A 23016-nucleotide genomic window follows, 5' to 3' on the forward strand; every position below is an offset into this window, starting at 1 on the left:
AAGTCACATTTTAGATAAAAAAAGCTAAATGATATTACTTATAAAATTCATTGAAGCAGGAAGCCTCAACTCATTTTTAAAAACGAGGTTATGAGAAAATGACATTTTTTTGTACCTGGAAACCTGAAATCAAAATTCTTGATCTATTTACCTTTCTTTTAAGCAACTGTTATTTTTTTTCTCTAAGATTTATTTATTTTATTTGAAAGGTAGAGTTACAGAGAGGCAGAGAGAGAGAGAGAGGTCTTCCACCTGCTGGTTCACTCCCCAGATGGTTGAAATGGCCAGAACTGCGCCTATCCGAAGCCAGGAGCCAGGAGCTTCCTCTGGATCCCCTACATGGGTGCAGGGATCCAAGAATTGGGCCATCTTCCACTGCTTTCCCAGGCCATAGCAGAGAGCTAGATCAGAAGTGCAGCAGCTGGAACTCAAACCAGCACCCATATGGGATGCCGGCACTGCAGGAGGCAGCTTTACCCACTAATCCATAGCGCCAGCCCCAACAGTTACTCTTGATATGATTTTTACAATTTGAAAAAGATTAGAGGGAAAAACAGAAGGCTACATGGCCAGCTCAGAAGTTACTAGTATAGATTTTAGCATCATTATATCAATTATTCAACAGCCAGCCTATTACATACTTGACAAAAGATACATATTTCAGCATTTCTCTAAAATTAGAATTAACTTGTTGCCAACACAGTGATTATTAATACCTCCCCATTTTTCCCAGCTCATTCACCCTCAACTACAGGTATTTCATTCAAAAAGAAAAAAGAAGTCTTCCTTAGACATGGTGCTCCCACCATGACGTGATGCAGCTTGGGGAAGTGGTGGGGAAGGGGCTTGCCAAAGCCTGTATCATGCTGTTTGGACCTTGCACCTCTAGAATCATGACAAAATAAACCTCTTTTCTTTAAAAGTAGTCTGCCTTTGGCCTTTCATTACAGTAACAAAAGGCTGATGAACACTGGGGTTCAGTAAAATTCCTCAGTTACAACCTGAGAATCAGACCTTGCCTACCCCCTTGCAGTGAGATTTACCAACAAACCTGACTGAATTCCTCCCATACAGCCCAGCAAAGCTGCTCCTGGGGTGAGCAATGGAGTTTGTGTTTCTCACACTCTCTTCCTTGATTCCTACTGCTGTCAGTAGCAGCTTCTTTTCCCTATATGCTCCTTCAGCCCTCCTGGATGATCTGCATTGATCTCACTCTCCATTTGCTTCCTTGGGTAGGGTGCTTCACTTTAGCCTTCACTGTTTAGGGCTAGAGGACTACAATAACTATGGGAAAAGGAAAATAGCTCACTTGTTTCTTTTATTTTTTTTTTAAGATTTGATTTATTTATTTGAGAGGCAGAGTTACAGACAGTGAGAGGGAGAGACAGAGAGAAAGGTCTTCCTTCTGTTGGTTCACTCCCCAAATGGCCACAATGGCCGGAGCTGTGCCGATCCGAAGCCAGGAGCCAGGAGCCAGGAGCCAGGAGCCAGGAGCCAGGAGCCAGGTGCTTCTTCCCGGTCTCCTATGTGGGTGCAGGGGCCCAAGGCCTTGGGCCATCTTCTAGTGCTTTCCTAGGCCACAGCAGAGCTGGATTGGAAGAGGAGCAGCTGGGACTAGAATCGGCACCCATATGGGATGCCAACGCTGCAGGCAGAGGATTAACCTACTGTGCCATGGCGCCAGCCCCTCACTTGTTTCTTTTCTAATTGTTATTCTAGAACACATGCAGTACATGTCTGCATGCAGACACACACAGACAAGCTCATCCAAGACCCCTGCCCATAGCAGGCAAACACCATAGACGCCCTTGGGCTGAATTGAGGGCTGTTCAGAGAGCACCAGTCTGATTTCTCAGCATTATCCAAAGAGATCCTCCTTCCTGGATCCTTCCTGTTGATGCTCAAGATCATCTAACTCTATTCTTCAAAGGCCTTGGGAGTGAGCCAAAGAGGAGGGAGCCATACCTCTATTCAGATCTCTCTCAAAATAAAAACTGGAGACTCCAGCCCTCATCAGGTAGACTTCTGCTTGAAATACCTCCAGTCCCTGGAAGGCTCTCAGGTGTGTTTGCTAGGCTCAGAACACTTTCTCATCTGCTCCAGCACTTCTCAAATATACCTGCAATTCAGCCTTTCCCAAACTAACTCATCCTCTTTCCCAAAACAGCCTGCTCCTCTTTCCAGTAATTCCATGCCCATTGGTTTTTCAGTCAACCAAAATGTTTCTAATCCTTCCCTCTACCACTACACTGAGTCAGGTGTTGATCTGCTCCTTCTAGCCTGGTTCTCCTCTTTCTACCTGTCTCTCTCACCACTCAAAAAGAAGTCTTCCTGGGTACCCCATCTTCCTGAACTTTCCTGTAGCATCTTTCTTTCCCTACATTGAGGATAGCTTTCTCCTTCATTATGCAACTAACACTGGACCCCCCAAAGTCATCAAAGACTTCACCTCCCAAAAGCTCTCTGCCATTGTTCTTTGCTCATCACTGTGCAACATCTGACTTGATCTTTCCTTCTTAACAGCCTTCTTTTCCCTGCCTTCCAAGGCACAAGTTTCTCCTAGCTCTTTCTACTTCTTTATCCTTTGCTGGGGATGGACGTAGGAGCATTTGTTTTCTAACAGCTCTTCTTTTTATGAGTAACCCTATCTATTTACTCACACGTGGGGCTCAGTGCTTTGTTCCCTTTCCTTCTCACTCAATGTATTCTATCAGATTTACCCTTGTGAAAATAAATGTATTACCTTTCCCAACTAATCATTCTATATTCTTTACCACAATGAATGTGACATCATCCTTTCACTCAAGCTAGGATGCTGTTCAAATCCTCTTTTATCTTTTATCAACCACTCTCTGTCACTGCTTTAACTGAAGTCTCTGGGTAGTCCACTCCTGTGTCCCAGCTGGTCCCTAACCCATCTCCGATGCTACCACCAGAGCTATTTTAAAAACTCTATGTCATCCATCTGCTGGTAAAACTCTTTAATGATCACTCATTGCTATAAGATCTGTTATGGGGGGAAAGCCATTGTAATACATAAGCTGTACTTTGGAAATTTATATTCATTAAATAAAAGTTTGAAAGCAAAAAAAAAAAAATCCACAGAGTGTGGCACACAAAGTGCATCTTTGCTATTACTCTTCCATAGAAAGCCTCTTCTCCAGCCAAATGGAACTACTTGTGGATCCCTAAATATATTATACACCATGATTTTGCATGGCATGTTCTCTTCACATCACACATTCCATCTCCTTTGAGAATTTTGTCCAAATGTCTATTCCTCCATGAAGCCATCTTTAAGTCACCTGTTTGCAAGAATCTTTTTCTGTTTATTCCCATGGCGTTTTTTTCTTTGCTGCTGTCACAATTGGTTTTATATCTCTTAACTCCTCTCACTTTTCTAGAGGGTCCTAGAAAGTGGGGAGTATATGTATTCTACAGTATTCATTGTTAGAACTCAAGAAATATTTGTCTATAAAAGGGAGAGCTCAATGTACATGTGCTCTGGTGAAGATACATGTCTATGGTCTTTATAATGTCTATATTCTTTATACAGATAAGCCACATTTAAAACTCCCCACCATACACACACACACAAATGTTATTTTGTACAAATCAAAGGTGCAGCTTGGAAAGTTAAAAATGACCCCATTTATGGCTTGTATATGTTCCTTTTTCCAACAGGCACTTACTGAAGATAAATAGAACCCACTCGAGATGAATCAGCCAAACAGTAGAAGTTTCCCTTGTTTTGGCAAGCTCTCCACCAGCTCTGCCCTCCCTTCCTACTAACAGAACTGGTCTTCACTTCTTCAAACTCACTTGTCAAAAACACCAAAGGATTTCTGATCAGTAATTTATACTTGATTACATTTAGAATTCTGAAGTATTCCCTGAAGATGGTCTTTGCATGCTAACCTTCATATTTCTAATTTTAGAACGAGAGATTTTTTTTTTTCCACTAAAAGGAATTGTAAGCATTGAGAACAAGCAATTTCCTTGGAGTAGGGGATTCCTTGAATCACAACTGGCTCCAAGAAATGGTTGTGTTAGTTAAAGAGGTTTGGTGGAGGCCAGCACTGTGGCATAGCTTAAGCCACCAGGAAGAAGCTCTGGGCTCCTCGCTTTGGCCTGGCACAACCCCGGCCATTGAGGCCATTCAAGGTCATTTGGGGAGTGAACAAGCAGGTAGAAGATCTCTCTATCTCTCTCACCTCCTCTCTCTGTAACTCTACCTTTCAAATAAGTAAATATTTAAAAAAAATAATAATAAATAAATAAAGAGGTTTGGTGAAATGAGTCAAAGTGCACAACCCACAGTTTCTCCATCACAAGCCCTTGTGCTCCCAGGCCACCCAGGAGTGGGCTTCCTCTGGGGGAAAAATTAACCTGAAAAAGCTGCTGCTGCTTTTTTCAGTTTTGTGGAGGTTGAACAAGGCTATGTGTGCTGTCATCAACTTAATCCAGGACTAGAATATTCCATCCCTTCTTCCTTTGTCCATTCCTCCCCATCCTGGCATAAATCAGCTTTCTACTTTCTTGTTAACTTCCCCAACTTACCTTAATCCACTCTCAAGTCCTTTGGCCTACTAAAATTCAGCAAAACATATTTTTCCATATTTTGGTTATTATTTAATAACTTCATAGCGTAATCTCTTTAAGTGACCTCTGTGCTACCTTTAATTATGACAATTTTGACAAATATGCCACTGGAACACTTCTTCCTACTAGTGGTGATATCAATATATAGTTCATAAAAGCTTTTAGGCCGGCGCCGCGGCTCACTAGGCTAATCCTCCACCTTGCGGCGCCGGCACACCGGGTTCTAGTCCCGGTCGGGGCGCCGGATTCTGTCCCGAATGCCCCTCTTCCAGGCTAGCTCTCTGCTGTGGCCTGGGAGTGCAGTGGAGGATGGCCCAAGTGCTTGGGCCCTGCACCCCATGGGAGACCAGGATAAGTACCTGGCTCCTGCCATCGGATCAGCGTGGTGCGCCGGCCGCAGTGTGCCAGCCGCGGTGGCCATTGGAGGGTGAACCAACGGCAAAGGAAGACCCTTTTCTCTGTCTCTCTCACTGTCCACTCTGTCAAAAATAAATTTAAAAAAAGTAAAAAAAAAAAAAAGCTTTCATACTATTTTGATACAAAAAAACAAAGAAAAGGGAATGGCATTGTGGTGTAGAGGTTTAAGCCACAGCCTGCAAAGCCAATATCCCATATGCACACCAGTTTTGAGTCTTGAGTTTCAGTTACTCCCCTTCTGATCCAGCTCCCTGCTAATGTGCCTGGGAAAGCACCAGATGATGGTCTAAGTACTTGAGCCTCTGCCATCCACATGGGAGACCCAGATAGAGTTCTAGGCTCTTGGCTTTAGTTTAGCCCAGCCTGGCCATTGCAGCCATTTGGGGAGTGAACCAGCAGACAGATCTCTCTCTCTCTCTCTCAAATAAACAAATAAATCTTTAAAAAGAAAATAAAAATCTCATTCACATAAATTGTAAGTGAAAAGTCCAAAATTGCATAGAAGACCTGTTTTCTATTAAATCTTTCTATAGTTTTTTAAAATTAACCTTCTTCCAGAAAAAAAAAAAAAAAGAAAGCATCTTTTCTTTCTAAAAGCTGAGAATGTTTTTATCTTTTGAAGTAAGAAGAGGGAAAAGTTATTCTTCCATTAAATAAACAGAACTAATGAGGTTCTCAGGAAATAAAGATGTTTCTTTGGGATTGGCCAGTTACTATAACTTCTCACTTAGTTCTCCTTCTTTTAAAAAGAAATGTGATTAATTCATCTTTCTTCTCTCACCTGAAATAATCTCTGAAATTCAGGATTTGGGATTTTGGTGGTCTGAAATAAGTCTTCAACGGTACCTTCCTCTTCATCTTTCTTTACTAAGCTCATGGAGTCAATCAAAGCATCAACGGCATTCAACTGTGCCTCTTAAAGATAAACAGAGAAGCAGAAAGAAAAAAAAATGATTGTCTCCATTATTCTCCACTAAAACAAAAGCTTTCCACTTACAGATACTCACAGCAATATTGGCAGGTTTTGTAGCCTTAGTTCTGCCAAAAAATTCCTCTAGTTATAAAATACTTAACCTGAATCTCAGTCTTTTTAATTGTGAAGAGAACTATTTAGTGTAATTGATGTCTTAGGTCCTTTCCAGTTCTACCATTTGGTGAATCTTTGATGTTAGAGTATCATCTCAAAAGCAAAATGGTTTACCCCAAAATAATGCACTACAGTCATACAAAAAACTTTTCTACAGAGATTCAGACAAAATATTCAGTATTCAATGAGTTCATATTAAAAGTATTACTAATCATAATTACTAAAAAAGAAAACCATTAAAAAGAAAAAAGAAAATCCCTCAAGCAAGAAAGCATAAGCTTTCTAAGGATTTAACATAGTTTTTAACAGAGTGTAGCAGCACTTGACAGGGAGATACCATGGGACCAGGATGAGCTGGTTCCTTCACAATCTTGCTAGTCAGAATCAACTATTTCCTCTCAGAAAGTCCAGTGACACTAATCACAGTGCACACACAAACACACACCTACATACATGTCCTACCCTACTCCTCCAAACTTAGGAGCAGAAACACATCATTCTTTTGCTTATGCTTCTCCTAATATCTAAGAGAAAAGTGTTCCTCAATAAAAATATATCAAGTCACCAAAAATGACACAGTTCAAAGCAATGTGGTAGTGCTTATCCATGTGAGTGTTCAGAGACTTCCAATTTGGCATTGCCTACCCCAACATAAACGTCTGCCTGGGAAATATACCAAACATCCTTAAGGATCCAGTTTTTTCCAATGAAGAAAACATATATAGAAATATGCACAAGAACTCACAGAAAATGTCAACAGATCAAAAAGTATTTAATGTTTTAGGTCCCAAGTGATTTGTATCTGTAAGATAATTTCCCAATAAAGTTTTCTTTTTCAAACATTCTATATACTTAAAGAACAGAATGATCAAGATGTAGGGACAGAATACTGTCATACAGTGGCACCTTCCATATGTTCCATTCAAGGCTGGCTCCAGCAAGATACAGAGAGACTCATCTCCAACGGAAGGCAAGGACACCGATCCTCAGGACTCATTTGAATCTTGGGCCATTTGATAGCCCACTTCTCCTCCCGAGGGGCTAATCAAAATAACACATGGGAGAATGCAGTTCACGAACTCACCTCCTAATCCTACACTGACACAGATAATATATTTAAATGTGTAAACTAAAATATTTACTCATTATTCATCTTTTTTTTTTTTTTTGGTATGTTCTCTACATTCTGCTCCCTAATATTTTCTTACAACAGTCTTAAATGATGAGCACTCTGGAAGGTAGGATCTGTGGCTGTGAGATTACTAAAGGCCTTTCTCATCATGCTTGAAGTAACTCCTAAAAGCCAAAAATCAGTGACAAAAAAAGTATGCTCTGTTACTGTTAGAAAATACAAAGAAAGAGAAAAGTTAATCCCCAGCATTGTCAATTTTAGCTCAGAGTTACATCAAGTTTTATGCTGGACATGACACTAAAGTCACAGGTTTGACACTGCAAATCTTATTTCATTTCAGCAGGGGCAAATCTCCTTCTCCTAAGTAGAGAATGGACATACATTACCAAAAAACTGCTCCAAGATACATGCTCAAAGTCAGAAGGAGGAACTAAACAGTACTTGGAGTTTTGCACAAACCTATCCCCACTACTGGAAAGCAACTGAAGAACCACGTGCATCATTATATCATATGTAACTCTGGAATTCAACTAATTCTAACCTGTGAAACCATGGCTCCAACCATAACTGCATATAGGTGATCTCCCAAGAACAGTTTGTATGTAGAGTCAACTGGAGAGCTCAATGGAAATAAACTTACCTGTGGGGGTGAACTTCTTATTATTTTTCAAAGATGAAAACATATATTGCCGCAAATCTTCCATGAAAGGCAGTTGCACATACACTAAACACTAATGACAAAGAAAGTGAGTAAAAGCAGAAACAACCAAATCAATGGAAAAATATAAAATTGGTAGCAAGTGCTGTGAAAGCAGACCAACACAAATATTTCAAAAATCAGACAGCTCAAATTTAGTACAAGGAAAGTTAAGTATTTTGGCTTCTTCTTTTAACTGTTCAACAAATACAGATAGCATAAAAATATTAAAAATGAAAGAAATGCTTAAAAGAAAGACCCCCAAAAGATAACTGTAAAATGCATGATCAGTGCAGCATGAGAAGAGTAAGTGACTGGAAGGAAGGCCAACCTGGAAGTCAAGATATTTGCCTTCTCTTTTGAATTTTGCCACAGTGAAGTTCTCTGAGATTTGGAAATAGTAAGGAATTAAGACCTATATTTTAAATAGGAGAGCCCTAAGTAAACTAAATTACACAAAGACCACAACAAAATCATAGCCTCAACCTTTATTCACAGTCATCATATATAAAAGTAGAGGGAATTTCTCTCCCCAGTTGGCTCACAGTAGTCAAGAAGGATGAGAACTGAGAGAAGGTCAAGGTTAACCTTTACATATTTAAGAAAAAGCTTTTTATGTATTTTATAATTTATGTCCTTTTGTCACAGCTGAAAGGATGGTTCACAGATCAACAGGATTGACATTACTCTGGAATTTGCAATAACTGCAGAATCTGAGTGAGCTCTACCCCAGACCTAATGAATTGGAATCTGCATTTTGTAAAGATCTCCAAGTAATTGCACTCCCCACAGAAATAGTTGAGAAGCATTGCTTAGAATCAAGGAACTGAAGGGAAAAAGAGATACAAATAAAAAAGACCTGTGGGTTTTACCTCATAGGCATCCTTGATATAAGGGAAAGCCACGCCAACCTGAGGATTAGATCTTCTGTCATAAGCATATCGAACTATGGCCACCATGTCCAATTCATCCAGAGCATGAACCAGGGATGAGAGTGCAACTGCTGCCGCCTATTTAAAAAGGTGTATGCTATTAACACGTATCCATTATCTGAGAATATTCCTAATAGCACTTACTTACAAGAGTATCACCTACTTTCTGTTTCAGATTTTTAAAGATTTATTTGAAAGGAAGAGTTACAGAGATAGACAAGGAGAGACAGAGAGGGATCTTCCATCCTCTGGCTTACTCCCCAAATGACCACAAAAGCAAGGGCTGGGGCAGGTGAAAGCCAGGAGTCTGGAACTCCAAGTGGGTGTCCCATGTAGGTGGCTAGGGCCCAAATACTTGTTTCATCTTCTGCTGCTTTCCCAGGCACGTTAGCAGGAAGCTATATTGGAAATGGAGCATCCAGGACTTCAAGCAGCATCCATATGGGGTTCCAGTGTTTCAGATCATTACCTAACCCACTGTGCCACAACATTGGGCCCCTATTTTAGATTTTTAAAAAGTGCTCCTTTACCCATTTCAAGGCTAAACTGCACACATTTGCTTTTGGTTAAATTTACTATAATTCTTTGGGACTTTATTTCATTAACTAAATCCTCAGTCTTTCACTTCAACCTTCAACTTTCCTTCTCTGAATTCACATCCTCACCCCATAAATAAATTCATGTCTCAGGTCTCCTAAACAAAATCTATCTCTGTTCCTTTCTCTTTGCAAATTTCTGTGCATATATTTCTTTCCCTGAGTTCCAAATGTCATGAAATAATAGTTGGGTATTTCCACTGCTTAGAATACAAATATTCTTCAATTTAGTCCAACTACTGTCTCTACTTCCCTACTGATGTTATCCTCTAAAGTCACCCATGACCTCCTAATTGTCAAACCCTTGGTTGTTTTTAGGCTGTTTGACCTTGCAGTAGCATCTGACTGTTCCCCTTTCTCTACACTGGCTACTTCTTGGCCTTCACAAACAAGTTCTGAAAAATAGAAAATATTTACAGAGATGGTAGGTGTGAATGTAGGATGTGATAGTCATGAGTTGTTAGCCAGGCAAAAATAAGCCTGAAAACATGCATATCCTAGGGAGAAGGGAAAAGAGTACAAAGAGAGAAGGGGAGAAAGACAAATTTCCTCAGTGATGGAAGTAGTTGGGGGAGCCACAAAATGAATCTGCGGATGTTTACACCACAAATAGTCACGGTTTATGAAAAATCAAAATGCTAGCGTGACCCCCAACCCTCCTTAACAATTGATCATGATATTCCCATGCCTAAATGCAGTTGTTTTTGTTTTTGATGTTTACCTGGTTGGTCTCCAATTGCAGGACTATGTCTTCAGGTCTCATGCTCATGCTAAGACAAAATCATTTACCATTTCTCCATTTTCAGAGTTAGAGGTCAATGAATTTTCCCACTGCTGTTGCAAGAATTCATGTCATTTTAAACAATAAAAGCCCGCAAAGAACTCACTTTCATAAGATGACAATTCAGTTCTGTAGCACTACCCCTAGGAGCCACTGCCAACTAACCTCATCATCTTTTGCCGCAAAGACCTTTAGAACTTGGTATCCCATGAAGAATTTTCTCTGCACCTACAAGAATAACAGAGGAAAAGAACTGGTTTTGATCCAAAATAAAAAACATACATAAAGATAATGTCACACATCCCTAAAACATTCGATTCAAAATGTTCTTCACTGAAAAACTTTCACAGGCACTAGTAACAACTTCTTACTTGAGGTTCAACTTAATTCAACACAACAAATATCTGAGTACCCAGTATGTGTACAAAATTGTTCTGGGTACTATAAACACAAGAGTGAACAGGATGTAATCTTGTCCTTGAGGGACTTAGACAGATAAACATGAAATTACCTGCAGTGCAGTATTAAATTCCAGGATTACACAGTGCTACAAGAGTACATGAGGGCACTGAGCCCGGTCATGGGGGATTAGGGAAGGTTTCTGCCAACGGGGACACCTAAGTCAAGGCTTAATGGATGAGCAGGAGCTAACCAACAGAGGAGTCTGGGCACAAGGTCTCAGACAGAGAGCATAATGCAAAAAGAGTCCAGCATGACATAAAAGCATAGTATATCCAGGGAACTGCTTTTGGCGTAGTCTCAATATCATAGCATGAGAGGAAAGGTGAAAAATTAGGCTGGAGATGAACAAAGATCAGGTTATGTAGTCTTTTAGGAACTAAGTTAAATGGTTTAGAGCTTATCCTAAGAGCAGTGAGGAGGCAGTGATGAAGTACAAAGAGAAGAATGTGAAAAACTAATGAAAGAGGGGCAGGATTGCAAGAAGGGAATCTAGTTAAACCAAAAATAAGCACTGCATGCCTTTCTCTCCCTTCTTAAGTTCTACTAATTTAGCTAGCAGAGGATCAGAGAGGCCAAAGCAGCGCTACTAAAAACTGATTTAAAAATGAACATTGAAGTGTTCCTAAAATCATAACCATCCACATCTATCTGTCAAGACCAAATTCTCTATAATTTATGTAAGTTGGTGCCTGGAGATTATTTATAAGAACATGCCATGTGTTGTATTAGGTAGTATTTTTCATACATTCTCTTCGCCCTCTTACCAATAAAGCAAAGAAATTCAGGGCACTTTTCATGGTAACAGCAGCTGAAGAGGTTTCAATCTCAAAGGTGTGGATGTAAGGACTATAAAATTCAAATACCCCTCATCTCCACTTTCATTCTCCATTTGAAAGCCATTACTTGGGTACAGTGTTGTAGTGCAATCAGTTAAGCCACCCCATATGGCCACTGGTTCACATCTTGGATGCTCTACTTCCCATTAAGCTTCCTTCTAATGTGCCTGGGAAAGACCCATGTGGGAGACCCAGATAGGGTTCTTGGCCCCTGGCTTTAGCCTGGCCCAGTCCTAGCTATTGCAGCCATTTGGGGATTAAATCAGCATATGGAAGATATCTTTTTCTCACTGGCTCTCCCTCCCTCTGTATAACTGCCACTCAAATAAATATATAAAAAAAAAAAAGAAAGAAAACTATTCTAATATTCTAAGAAATGTGAGAATAATCCCATATTTTGATTTTTTTTTGCTATATAAGAAGCTGTAATTATTACTTATTAGTTAAAGAAGAGTTAATGATATATTTTCCCAAAGCTCCTAAATGACCTTTCAAAGAATAGTCAGATGTTTGGGGATGTAATGGCTAAATTCTCTTTCATCTTATAATCAGATACCAGACAATGAAATACTTGGCAACTTCAAGAAAGATAAACTGACAGACCTCTAGAAATTTTAAAGAATAACTCATAATTTAACAACAACAACAAAAAAAGCCCCAAACAAAAAACATAAAGCTAAAAATTACACATCAAGTCAAACTAGAAACACTAGCTTGTTAATATTCCAGGTTAAGGGAATTTGGAATGATAAACACCAGTTTGTTAATAGTCCAGGTTAAGAGAACTTGGAATGACACTCATGTGTGATAACATAAATTTGAAGATAATCATTAGTCTATTCAAGATACATTTATACTTACTTTTCTAGTCACTGTGGACAACACCTCGCTCTTAACATTTCGTGTGCTTTTGTTAAGACCATTTTTTTGTTTTTTCATGTAAATAGACCCTCACTCACACTCTAGCACAAGTAATTTCAAGTTTTTGAGTACTGAACTATACTTGAAGTTGTTTTAGAAAGATCTTCTCTGTATATTTGTAATCAGGCAGACCCTTTTCTCAAGAGACTACTTTCTACAAACTGGTTGGAATGAGATTTCTGTTTCACTGAAAAGACTCATAAACACAGCCATTAATAATCATCAGTTTTAAATATATAAATACCTCCCAAAGTGAATGAATTTAGTGTTTACTTGTTAGAAAATTGTTAGGGACTCTCAGCTTCCCAAAAGTATTTATTTTCACCATTAAAATTTTATAGATTTTAAGTAAACACTCCCAGCTTTGAGCTTATGAGTGTTGAAAATGTATAACAGTTTGAGCATATCATAAAAAATTCTCCCCAATCTCACTGAACAAGTAAGACACTGACATAGACGGGGACGACAGGCTAGAAAAACAAGAAGTCCAAATCTAGGAACTGGGTAACATCTATTCATCTTAATTCTCACTTGAGTTCTTCTAGAATCATTAATCTCCTATTCTTCCTGTGGGGAGCAACTCGGACTAGACTAAGTTACTGGAATTAAGACTTATTCTATGCATCTGCTCTCCCACAATATGGCGCTGGGAGAGGAGCAAACAGCTTCTACCCAGCTGCCTCTCGCCAACTTGAGTGATGACCTCCAGGAGCTGATCCTGCTCCTGATTGGAGGAGAGCAGCGTACTCGGCGTGTGGGTAGCACAGTTGGGATTGGTGGAAGAGGACTATAAAGGAGGAGAGAGACAACATGCACCAGGAACATCTAAGGGGAACATCCGGATAACATCTGAGCAGCCCCCGAGAGAACCGACCGGCAGTGTGCCGCTCCCCCGCGGAAGTGGGGAAAGTGGCAGGGGGCACCGCCCTTCCACGGAGGTGGAAGGGACGGTAGCCAACCCGGGAAGAACCAGCAGCAAACCCGGGAAGGGCCGAGTAGACAAAAGAACAGCGCAGGATCCTGTGTCGTTCCTCCACGAAGAGGGGGAGCGACACTTCCCTTTAGAGTTTGGGTAAAATGTACATCAAAAGATACACTTTACACTTATGATTTATCTCTTTAGCCATCTACCTCAAGAACATTTAAGATTTTGGGGATCTTTTAATAGCCCTTTTGAGGAAAGTATATAGTATTCTACAGTAAATTATCACATTTGCATTGTGTCTATTTTAGATATAACTTATAGACAAGTTTCACACCCTAGAACTGCACATTTTACAGGGAGGAGAAGCTGACCAGCATAAATCAATGTTATAAGAGTTAATGATCACTCAAAACAGCCAGACTTTCAATCTTGTAAAACACTTCATTATACATAACAGTTTAGAGACTGCAATACAACAGCAAAGAACTGGATACTGAATCCTTAGAGCTATTATGAGTTATGATGGCCAGCAAAACTAATGACTTAATTTAATATATACTTCAGTTTCATGCCAAGTCGTCTTTACATTTTGGTTTTCCTCTTCAAGAATCAAAAATGGCACAATAAACCCCCAGACCATATTTCAGAAAAAAAAAAAAAAACCTGAAATATATTATAATTAAAATGACCAATCAAACCAGATCATCTCAAGTAATAGGCAAGAAAAAGCTTATTTATTTGGTTCACAGTTGTAGAATAACTGCCATACCTGAGAAGATCTACAAAATCCCAGAACAGAGAAGCACTTCCCTTCCGATTTATATTTCATTTGTTCCTCATCTACTTTAGAGAAAGGAACTATATCACTTCCATAGCGGAACCCTGGAGAACAAGAGAAGAGCATCTGTTAAGCATATGGGGCCTCATTCTCCAGGAACAGAAATAAGTTCTTTGTGGACATTAACAATACATGCACACTCTGGAGCAAGCCTCCATCTTCTATTCCCTGGAATCAAATTACTGCCCCTTGTGATCAGTGAGGGAAGAGAAGCAGCAGACACACAAGCCATGTGTACAATACAGAGATGATTAAAATCTAATTACATTTTTTAAGCAGCAGCTTCTACAATCTTGTTACCTTAATGATTATTCAGCCTAGAAGAAAGAATATATCAAATGCAATGTTCCAGTGATCCTCTGAAGATAAACCATGGTTGACTAAAGTACAAGCATGATTTGTAAATATAACACATTTATTCAGAAGCTTGAAATCCTCAGAGAAAAACACTGGTAGGAAATTTTCAGGACAAAATGTTCTCAAAAACACACGCTAGAGATGTATCAATGCCTACCAGAAAAAAACAAAATTTTTGTTCAAAAAACATTCAACTGATAAGCTGCATATTTTTCTGCATTTAAACTTGACTTCTGGCATCTGATTGTATGTATTTTTTTTTAATTACTGGGGATATTTGTATACATAAAGGCTCTTGGCTATTGAGGAAAAAAAAAGGTTTAACCCAGTTTCATGGCTTCTGCACTGTGGAAGAACATGCCCTGTCAAAGCACTGTATCTTTTATTTGCTGGGAGAAGCAGCAACCAAATCCAAGCATTCAGGCTTTGGGCAAATGCAGTGGAAAAGCACATGCATCTTTATTCCAAAACAAACAAACAAAAAACCTGTGTGACTGGGAACAGAGCCTGTGAGCCAGTGTTTGTTTGCTCCTGTTGGTTTGCTGACGCTGTGCACTTGTATTTAATTCAAAAGAGACACATTTCTATTTTCATATATGTCTTTTTAAAGAGCTGGCAATGAAAACAAAATTTCCAATAAAAAACTGATATGGAAACATATGACACATGATTAAGAGTGGTTATCTAAACCAGATGTTTTTTCTAACTTTTCTCTGCCATCAGTCATCTTCTTACTTACTATACAGTAATGAAATTTCTAGTTAAAACTGTGTTGTATTTTCTGATTTATCTATGTAAATGGAAAATAACTCTAACTTTTGCACATGACAAAAAGTAAAGAACAGACTATAACATATAACCATATTCTGTTGCCCTTATATGGATACTAAGAATTCTACAAACTAGGGAGTGGAGAGTGAAGTGCAGGCAAAGGAAAGATAAAGTATGGGATTAAGGTCATACTGTGACACCACGAATCCAAATACTTTTAGGTCTTCCCTTTCCATTGCTCCATTAATAAATTTCCTTTTTGACTAAGATTACTTGAGCTACTTTCTTTACTAATGACCAGAAGAATTAGCCCCTCATGCTAGTCCCTTCTCCTAATCCATCCTACCTCAGCTGTCATAAAAACTTCCTAAAACACAGCCCAAATGATGCAACTCGGAACTATGAATGGTTCCATGTTTAATAAACTCTTAGCCCATTATTTAAAACCCTTCATTAGTCAGTTAGTCCTAATTCAGAACAGTATGTAGGAATACAGACTGTGAAGTAGCACAATCCTAGATTCAAATTCTGTTAATTGTCAGTGACAAGACTTCAATGTATTTTAGTCTCAGTTCTCTTACTTTTACCATCAAAATAACCAGACTGTTTGCTTCATTCAGTGTTGACAATTAAGAGAGAAAATGTAGGCTTTCTATTAAATACTACCCTTGAGTACTAAACTGTATATCCCCAGTATATCAATCCAATTGGGCTACTTAATATTTCTGAGAAGGCCCTCCACTTTCCTGGCCTTTCATAGTTTTAATTATGTTACTCTTCATACTAGGGGCTACTTACTATACCAGGAACAAATGACTAGCTGATGATGGACTCATAACTCTAACTCAGGTCTGACTTCAAAATTCATGTTCCATGTGACTGAACTGAATTAAACAATTAGTAGAGTGTGCAGGGTATTAATCACATTTGACACATAATCCATCAGGAGAAAGAAAGGAATAATAACTATTACCAACTCCAAACTGCCCTCCCCCACAATACACCAAATAATGTTCCTTATCCCTTATCAACTTAGGGGAGCATATCTGATAGGACATCAAACCTGACACTGACACTTAGAAGAATAACATGAAAGTCAAAAGTGAAATAAAAAATACTGCTTCAGTCACATTTACATAAGCATTCTCCTAGCCAGTGAGCTCCAAACTTTAAAATAAAGCTAAACACTGAGTCCTGTCACTGAAGACATATAAAACTCACAGAGGTGGAACACCCAAGTGTACTCCTGGGAACCATCTTGCCTAGGGACCAACAGGTGAGTTAGAGAACCAAAGTCTTATTATCTCCCCCAAACACTTACATTTCCATAACCCAGAGAACTACCTCAAAGTAAGTAAGAATACAACTCTAAGCCTGCCCCATCACTTTGGAGAAACCACAGGGGAAGCTCTTACTGCCCTACCTTGAAGAGTGTCCTCTTTTGGAACTTCAGTCTCATCATCGTCATTCAGGCAATAAACTGTTTCTTTTTGTATATCTTCTTTTTTTAGGGTTCTTGCATCCACAACTGTCCAAGTCTTTTTGACTTTCTCCTGTACAATCTTATTTCCAAAACATAAATAAAGGAAATACAAGGAAAGCTAGGATTCAGATTGTTGGAAGATTAAAACCTACTAACACACTCTCTGGTTCACAAACAAAAATCCAGAACAATATGCTAGCTATAGTGTTTAGTTTGCTATCATCAAAATCTCAGTTCATTTTATAACAGCATACACTGGATAATTTTATGTTCATTATTCACCCACAATAAGCAAAATATAAATACTGATTTGTATATAGATAAACATATAGTATACAAAACCTTTAGACTGTCCAATAAAAGGGGACCATGCATTTTATCAGTTTTCCAACAAAAAAGAGTGACCAATATATCAGTTATCAGATCAGCAAAGAACTATGAAAAGGAAACAATAAGAAAGACAAGAGCCTAGGGACACTGTCATAGGCCTTGATGGAACCTAAACAAATAAAGAACTACCTCCAAGTTTCTCATTGGTTGTATCATGTTTTGGAATTATCTTTCAACACTTAAAGACCACTTGAGAATATAAATGTATGTTTTTGTATATTTATTTTGCATATTAAAATTTCTTACATATTTATTTTGTACATTTCAAAGAAAGCAAGAATGTTAATGTGAAAACATGGATCAGAGATGACTACTCAAACTGGAATTCCATCAAATCATCATGAAAGGCAACTCACTTTTGAAAATGTGTTATTATGTATTAATGTACATATATTACACAAAAGGCAATTTCACAGTAATAACTCACCATTTTTCAATATTACATAGATGCTGTTAATTCAGTCAATAGTGACTGAATTAAGTGTGACTAAGGCTCCAAAACAAAACTGAATTCTGGTGCATTTATATTTCTGCTTTCATACTACACTGACAACAATGCATTTCCTTTCTTTAAGAAAAAAAGTCTGGGCAATGGCACTATGGCATAGAAGGTTAAGACTCTGTCTGCTGTGCCAGTATCCCATATGGGCACTGGTTCGAGTCCTGGCTGTTCCACCTCTGATCCAGTTCCCTGCTGATGTGCCTGGAGAGGCAATGGAGGATGGCTCAAGTGTTTGGGCCCCTGTACCCACGTGGGAGACCTGGAGGAGGCTCCTGGCTCCTGGCTTCAGCCTGGCCCAGCCCTGGCCATTGTGGCAATTTGGGGAGTGAATCAGTGGATGGAAGATTTATCTCTCTCTTGCCTTCTCTCTCATATCTCTGCCTTTCAAATAAATAATCTTTAAAAATGGGATATAGTCTGAATGCATGATTAATAATCAATTAACAATGGAGAGAAAGAGGAAAGCATCAAACTCTAGACAATTCTGAAAACTTCCTCTCTTAGCATATCTTTGACATAAAAATCTAAACAGAGATTAAACGAACAGGGAAAGCAGCTAGAAAAGTAGGAGTTACAGTTCTGAATAACCCACACATGAACTGTCAGCTCCTTACATGAGCATGTATAGCTTCCAGGTAACATTTCTTTAAAAAATATCTGCCGACCACTTACCGATTTATAGGCCACAATCTTTATAGACAAATTGGAGCCAATGGTCAGTTGACAGGGCCAGGGCATGGAACGCTTCTCAATTTTCTTAAAGACACACAGTTGTCTCAGACTCTCACTTAATAAAGAACAAAAAAAGCAACAATTTTCAAATGTTAACCTTGCTGGATGATGCAGTTAGTTTTCTGGATATGAAGTGAGCTGTTGTTGACTATAAAGAGAGGAGCAGCAGGGTACTACAGGAAAACGACAACAATGAGTTGGGAGAGAGCCAGGATACAAGTGAGTTAGCTTAGGAGGAAGCAGAAGTTGAGTTACTTTTACTACAGGTGAAAATGAACATCTATATATTCCCCTTTTCAATCTTCTATTTCAGCTTTGCCAGTGGTTCTTGATCTTTTCTCACAACTCTGAAGAACAACAACATCTTCGAGAATGTGAAAGGAGCACATTCACAAGGAAGCCTGCATAAAAAGGCTCACCAACTCCATGAAAACCTGGGTATCGAAGTGTGGGCCCCACCTTGTAACACCACTGCTCACAAGTCTACAATTCATTCATTAATTTCAATTCTCTTAAATAAAGACTTTATATACACACAGTAGAGATGATGAAATAAAGACTATCTAGGGAATAAAGGAACTTAGTTGTCCACATGCAGTCTTTTTTTAAAAAAAGATTTATTTTATTTATTTGAAAGTTAGAGTTACACAGAGAGAGAAGGAGAGGCAGAGAGAGAGAGGTCTTCCATCTGCTGGTTCACTCTCCAATTGGCCGCAACAGCCGGAGTTTTGTGCCAATCTGAAGCCAGGAGCCAGGAGCTTCCTCTGGGGCTTTCTACATGGATGCAGGGGCCCAAGGACCTGGGCTATCTTTCACTGCTTTCCCAGGCCATAGCAGAGAAAGGATCAGAAGTGGAGCTGCTGGGACTCAAACTGGCACCCATATGGGATGCCAGCCGTGCAGACAGCGGCTTTACCCACTTCGCCACAGGCCGGCTCCGACATGTAGTCTTAAGGTAATAAAGATAACTCTAGATTTCTTACTGGTAGGAACAGCTTGGGTGAGGGGATGGCATACACAATAGAGTGCTACTCCATTTGGAAAAAAGTGAGGATTAATTCTATTTTTATCTAGACCCTAATCAAACACAACATAGATTATACAAGATAGGTGGAATTTGTAGTAGTCACTAAAATAAGGAGCAAAGGAATTAATGGCAAAATGCACTCAAAGTACACAGTGCAGCCATTATGATTCCCTCACTACAGAGACAAAAAAAAAAAAAAAAAAAAAAAAAAAAAAAAAACAGATCTACCAAGAGGTAGAGAGAATTATCGAGAATTATCTTCCATTACTGACAGAGTTACAGACAAAGAGGTCTAGATAGACTCCAATTTTCAGAAATAACCTACAAAGAATAGCTGACATTCTACCTGAATGACATATCTTGTACTTAGGTTTGCTTCCAAAGCTTATGATTCACCTAAAGCTATGGTACATCTCCTCTTCAGGTTTGTTGGGGACTGAATGAATCTGAACCAAGTCTAATCTGTCACATAGGATATCACAAGTCCAAGTACGAGTCAAGTTTAAAACAATCATGTGTTTCGGTTGGGTCCCAGGAGAAATTCTGAAGATCAGCACCCAATATGTAAGACTAAGAACAAGTGGATTGTCCAGAGTTGAATCTTCCCAAGTAGAAGTCAATTTATCTTCCTAAGATCTTTCGTAAAGGTAAAAGTAGAATCCAATGAGGTCCAGTACAATTTGCTACAAGGGCAGAAATGTTCTATTTCTAACTGTGCCTATACAATAGGCTATCAAGAACTTGAAATGTGGGGCTGGCACTGTGGCACTGTGGCCACCTGTTGCTCCACTTTTGATCCTACTCTGTTAATGCACACGGGCAAGAAATAGAAGATGGCCTAAGTACTTGGGCCCCTGCACCCACGGGGGAGATCTAGAAGAAGCTCCTGGTTCCTGGCTTTGGTCTGGCCCCACCATGGCCATGCGGCCATTTGGGGAGTGAACCAGTGGATGGAAGATCTCTCTCTCTCTCTTCCTCCAGCTCTGCTCTGTAACTAAGACTTTCAAATAAATAAATAAATACTTAAAAAAGGAGAGAAGAAGAACTTGAAACTGGCTAGTGTGGCACAGGGACTGAATTTTTAAATTTAGTTAATTTTAATTAAAGAGCCCAGGTGGAAAATGACTACTGTATTGGATGTTGAAGTTCTGATCTATACGTCACTGACAGGCCTAAAATCAAAGTATCCTCAAATTGGTAGGACAATGCACAGTCAGTACTAGACCTACTTATTACAATCTAGGGTGAAAAAAAAAAACCACATCTAGGAATTTGTATTGTCCCATGGTTTTTCCTATTGATAATCATGGTTAGTATGTTAATTTAAGGCATTAATTTAAAAGAGAAAAAAACCTTTGGAACATATATCTACACATATTGTGACAAGAATACAAATTACATCAGGAAACTGTACTGTACAGGATTGTTCAGTGATTCCTCCAGAAATCACCTGGGAAATTACAACTCCATTTCTAAAATTTCTCTTTACCTGTAATTTTTCAAGGGTGTCTATTTAGAAAATCAGGATGCATCATTTGTCAATTATAGGTCAGCTCACCAGAAATATTTAAAAATTATCATTCAGAAAAACAATTAGGGGGCCAGCACTGTGGCGCAGCAGGTTAAGTCACTGTCTGCAGCATCAGCATGCTGTTTGGGCACTGGTTGGAGTCTCAGTTGCTCCACTTCTGATCCAGCTCCCTGCTAATGTGCATGGGAAAGCAATGGAAGATGGTCCAACTGCTTGAGCCCCTGCATCCATGTGGGAGACCTGAAAGAAGCTCCTGGATCCTGGCTTGGACTGACCCGGCTTTGGACCTGCCCCAGCTCCGGCTGTTGCAGCCATTTGGGGAGTGACTCAGCTGATGGAAGACAACTTTCTCTCTTTCCCTCTGTTTCCCCCCTCGCCATAACTCTCATGTTCAAATAAATAATCATTAAAAAAATTAGAGCAAATACATACTGTAGCTACTTAAAAAATTCTAGTTGTTGAATTTTTCTTTTTAAAGATTTATTTATTGGGGGGCCAGTGCCATGGATCACTTGGTTAATCCTCCGCCTGTGGTGCCAGCATCCCATATGGCCGCCGGGTTCTAGTCCCGGTTGCTCCTCTTATAGTCCAGCTCTCTGCTGTGGCCTGGGAGGGCAGTGGAGGATGGCCCAAGTGCTTGGGCCCCTGCAACCGCATGGGAGACCATGAAGAAGCACCTGGATCCTGCCTTCAGATAGGTGCAGCACCGGCCGTAGCAGCCATTTGGGGAGTGAACCAACGGAAGGAAGACCTTTCTCTGTCTCTCTCTCACTGTCTATGACTCTACTGTCAAAAAAAAAAAAAAAAGGTTTATTTATTTATTTATTTGAAAGGCAGAATTACAGAGAGGCAGAAGCAGAGGAGGGAGAGATAGAGGTCTTTCATCTACTGGCTCTCTCCCCAGATGGCTGCAACGGTCGGAGCTGCACCGATACAAATCCAGGAGCCTCTGGGTTGTCCACATGGGTGCAAGGGCCCAAGGATTTGGGCCATCTTCCACTGTCTTCCCAGGCCATACCACAGAGCTGGATCGGAAGTACAGCAGCTAGGACTCAAACGAGCATCCATATAGGATGCCAGCACTGCAGGCGGTTGCTTTACCTGCTACGCCACAGCGCCAGTCCCTGTTGGATCTTTACTTCAACTGAGAACTATGCGTAAAGTGATCTTGTATACTGAGTATTCACAGCGTCTGGCACAGAATGAAACTTAAAGAATATCTGTGGAATGAATGAATTAGTAAACTAGAATTAATTCATGAATATTATGCATAATCGCTAAGCATCTGAACCTACACAAACCACACTGCGTGGCCAAGTATTCCATTGCTTCACTTACTAAATCAGGGCTCTCAAACATATAACTATTCTACATGTCACCTGTTCCTCTAAGGTTTTTTATTCAAAATTAACATTAAGTCCGATTCCAAGCAAGAATAAGAAAGACCAAGGAGATGGTCTCTCCTATAGTCTCTAACTGAATGGCTGAAAAAAGTAATTTGCTTTATTGTAAAGTAACGCTTCAGGGATTCCATTTTCCTTAGATCATTTTGCCATTATTGACAACATAAAAAATAAGCTATGAATTCTTTATATTTGGGGGTTTTCCCTTTTTGGTCTTTTTTTTCCCCTAATCAAACTATTTTGTGACCAAAATATTCTTTTTTAAAACCACTATACCATCATATGCTGATGAACAAGATAAGAGGATGCTGACCCCCTTGAGGCATTCAGATCCGGCTGAAAAGCCCATGAGAGTATTTCAGGCATGGAAAGCCAAGACACTCTGGGGAAAAACAAAAACAAAAACAAAAACAAACCTAAATGAAAGATCTCCGCGAGTGAGATACCAGTGGAAAGAACAAGGTCATCGAAGAAGGAGGTACCTTTCTCTGAAGGGAGGAGAGAACTTCCACTTTGACTATGACCTTGTCTAAATATGATCAGAGTCAGTGAACTCAGGGGGCTTCCATACCCTTGGCAACTCATGACAAGAGC

At 39.5% G+C, this 23016-nt stretch overlaps 1 protein-coding gene across 5 annotated transcripts in view; it reads right to left on the minus strand.

The window, feature by feature from the left end:
• Positions 1–23016, minus strand: part of XRCC5 (X-ray repair cross complementing 5) — a 104883-nt gene that overhangs the window by 60425 nt on the left and 21442 nt on the right. For all 5 annotated transcript variants that reach the window (XM_051848209.1, XM_002712463.4, XM_017343103.3 and 2 more), the window contains exons 7-13: positions 18402–18516; positions 16778–16916; positions 14158–14270; positions 10410–10472; positions 8808–8945; positions 7879–7969; positions 5801–5934 (exon numbers count right to left, since the gene is read on the minus strand). In XM_051848209.1, coding sequence (XP_051704169.1) covers positions 5801–5934; positions 7879–7969; positions 8808–8945; positions 10410–10472; positions 14158–14270; positions 16778–16916; positions 18402–18516 — 793 coding nt within the window. The remainder of the gene's footprint in view (positions 1–5800; positions 5935–7878; positions 7970–8807; positions 8946–10409; positions 10473–14157; positions 14271–16777; positions 16917–18401; positions 18517–23016) is intronic.

The sequence above is a fragment of the Oryctolagus cuniculus genome, chromosome 3 (assembly GCF_964237555.1).
Source record: "Oryctolagus cuniculus chromosome 3, mOryCun1.1, whole genome shotgun sequence".
Taxonomy (NCBI): domain Eukaryota; kingdom Metazoa; phylum Chordata; class Mammalia; order Lagomorpha; family Leporidae; genus Oryctolagus; species Oryctolagus cuniculus.